At 48.0% G+C, this 981-nt stretch overlaps 1 protein-coding gene across 1 annotated transcript; it reads right to left on the bottom strand.

The window, feature by feature from the left end:
* Positions 1–121: 121 nt before the first annotated feature.
* On the bottom strand, positions 122–790 carry LOC107125309 (sorting nexin-20-like; the record flags this gene model as incomplete). The annotated part of the gene is made up of 1 exon (XM_015428751.1): positions 122–790. A coding segment is annotated over one exon (669 nt), but the record flags the coding sequence as incomplete, so codon positions are not given.
* Positions 791–981: the final 191 nt, after the last annotated feature.

Raw genomic sequence — 981 nt, 5'->3', positions numbered from 1 at the left:
GTTGCAAAGAAGGAACTCAGGATGTAGAGTTGAATTTAGCTACTGTAGACGAGAGGAGACTGTAGCCTGCAAGTGTACATCATTACCTCCAGCGGCTCCTAAAAAGACCCCCGGTTCCCACTCACTGTACATATTCCCGAACAACAAGTTCTTTCAGGGTTACCGCTTTTCTCGGTCCTTTCTTGGCTTTCCTCTCTTCCAGTTTCTCTTGTAAGGACACGAAGTCCTTGCCCAGGTCGTACGCCAAGGAGATCATCGCTTCCAGCAGGGGCATGAAATACCTGTGGTTGGGATGGTTCTGAAGGCGCAGTAAAGCTCTCTCTCCAAATTCGTAGGCGCTTCTGGAATCGTCTAGGTCTTTGTGGCAGATCAGTATGGCGCAAAGGGTCGGGACCAGAAGAATCGGCCTGTGCTTGATTAGCTTTTCCTGCAGGGGCACGACTTGCAGGAATATTTCCAGACTTTTGGGGTACTGTCCTCCGCGTAGGCAACTGTAGGCTTCCTCCATTTCAGGCCTTATTAAGAAATCGATAAATATTCTCGACGTCTGGATGCATTCCATGGAATAGAGAAGCCGCAGATAATCCTGGAAGGCTAACTTCCTCTCCGTGATAATGTCTTCTGTGAAGTTCCCAGTCAAGCTCTTTTTGGGGAAGGGAACGTCTTCAATTTCATCGTAAAACGTCTTCAAAAGATCTGCGTGCAGCCTTTCAAAATCCGAGTACCGGCGCTCAATTATTGACCTGTCGCTGTCAAAACTGCCCGTTTGGATAATGATGATTTGGTATTTCTAAAGAGGAAACAAACCAACAGGGGGGGAAAGAAAAGAAATTGAACATTTTCAAGCATGGCGCAAGTAGAAGGTTGGCGCTGTGGCAAACTCATGACAGCTTCTCAGGTCCGGGTTAGGCCAATCAGAATAGCTTTCTCCCCATCCTGGCATAGGGTTGCCGTTGCCAGCTCTGGGTTGGAAAATACCTG

This window comes from Gekko japonicus, unplaced genomic scaffold, assembly GCF_001447785.1.
Source record: "Gekko japonicus isolate JY-2015 unplaced genomic scaffold, Gekko_japonicus_V1.1 scaffold38623, whole genome shotgun sequence".
NCBI lineage: Eukaryota > Metazoa > Chordata > Lepidosauria > Squamata > Gekkonidae > Gekko > Gekko japonicus.
Note: the sequence above shows the minus strand (reverse complement) of the source record. Positions and strands in the feature narration are given on the sequence as shown.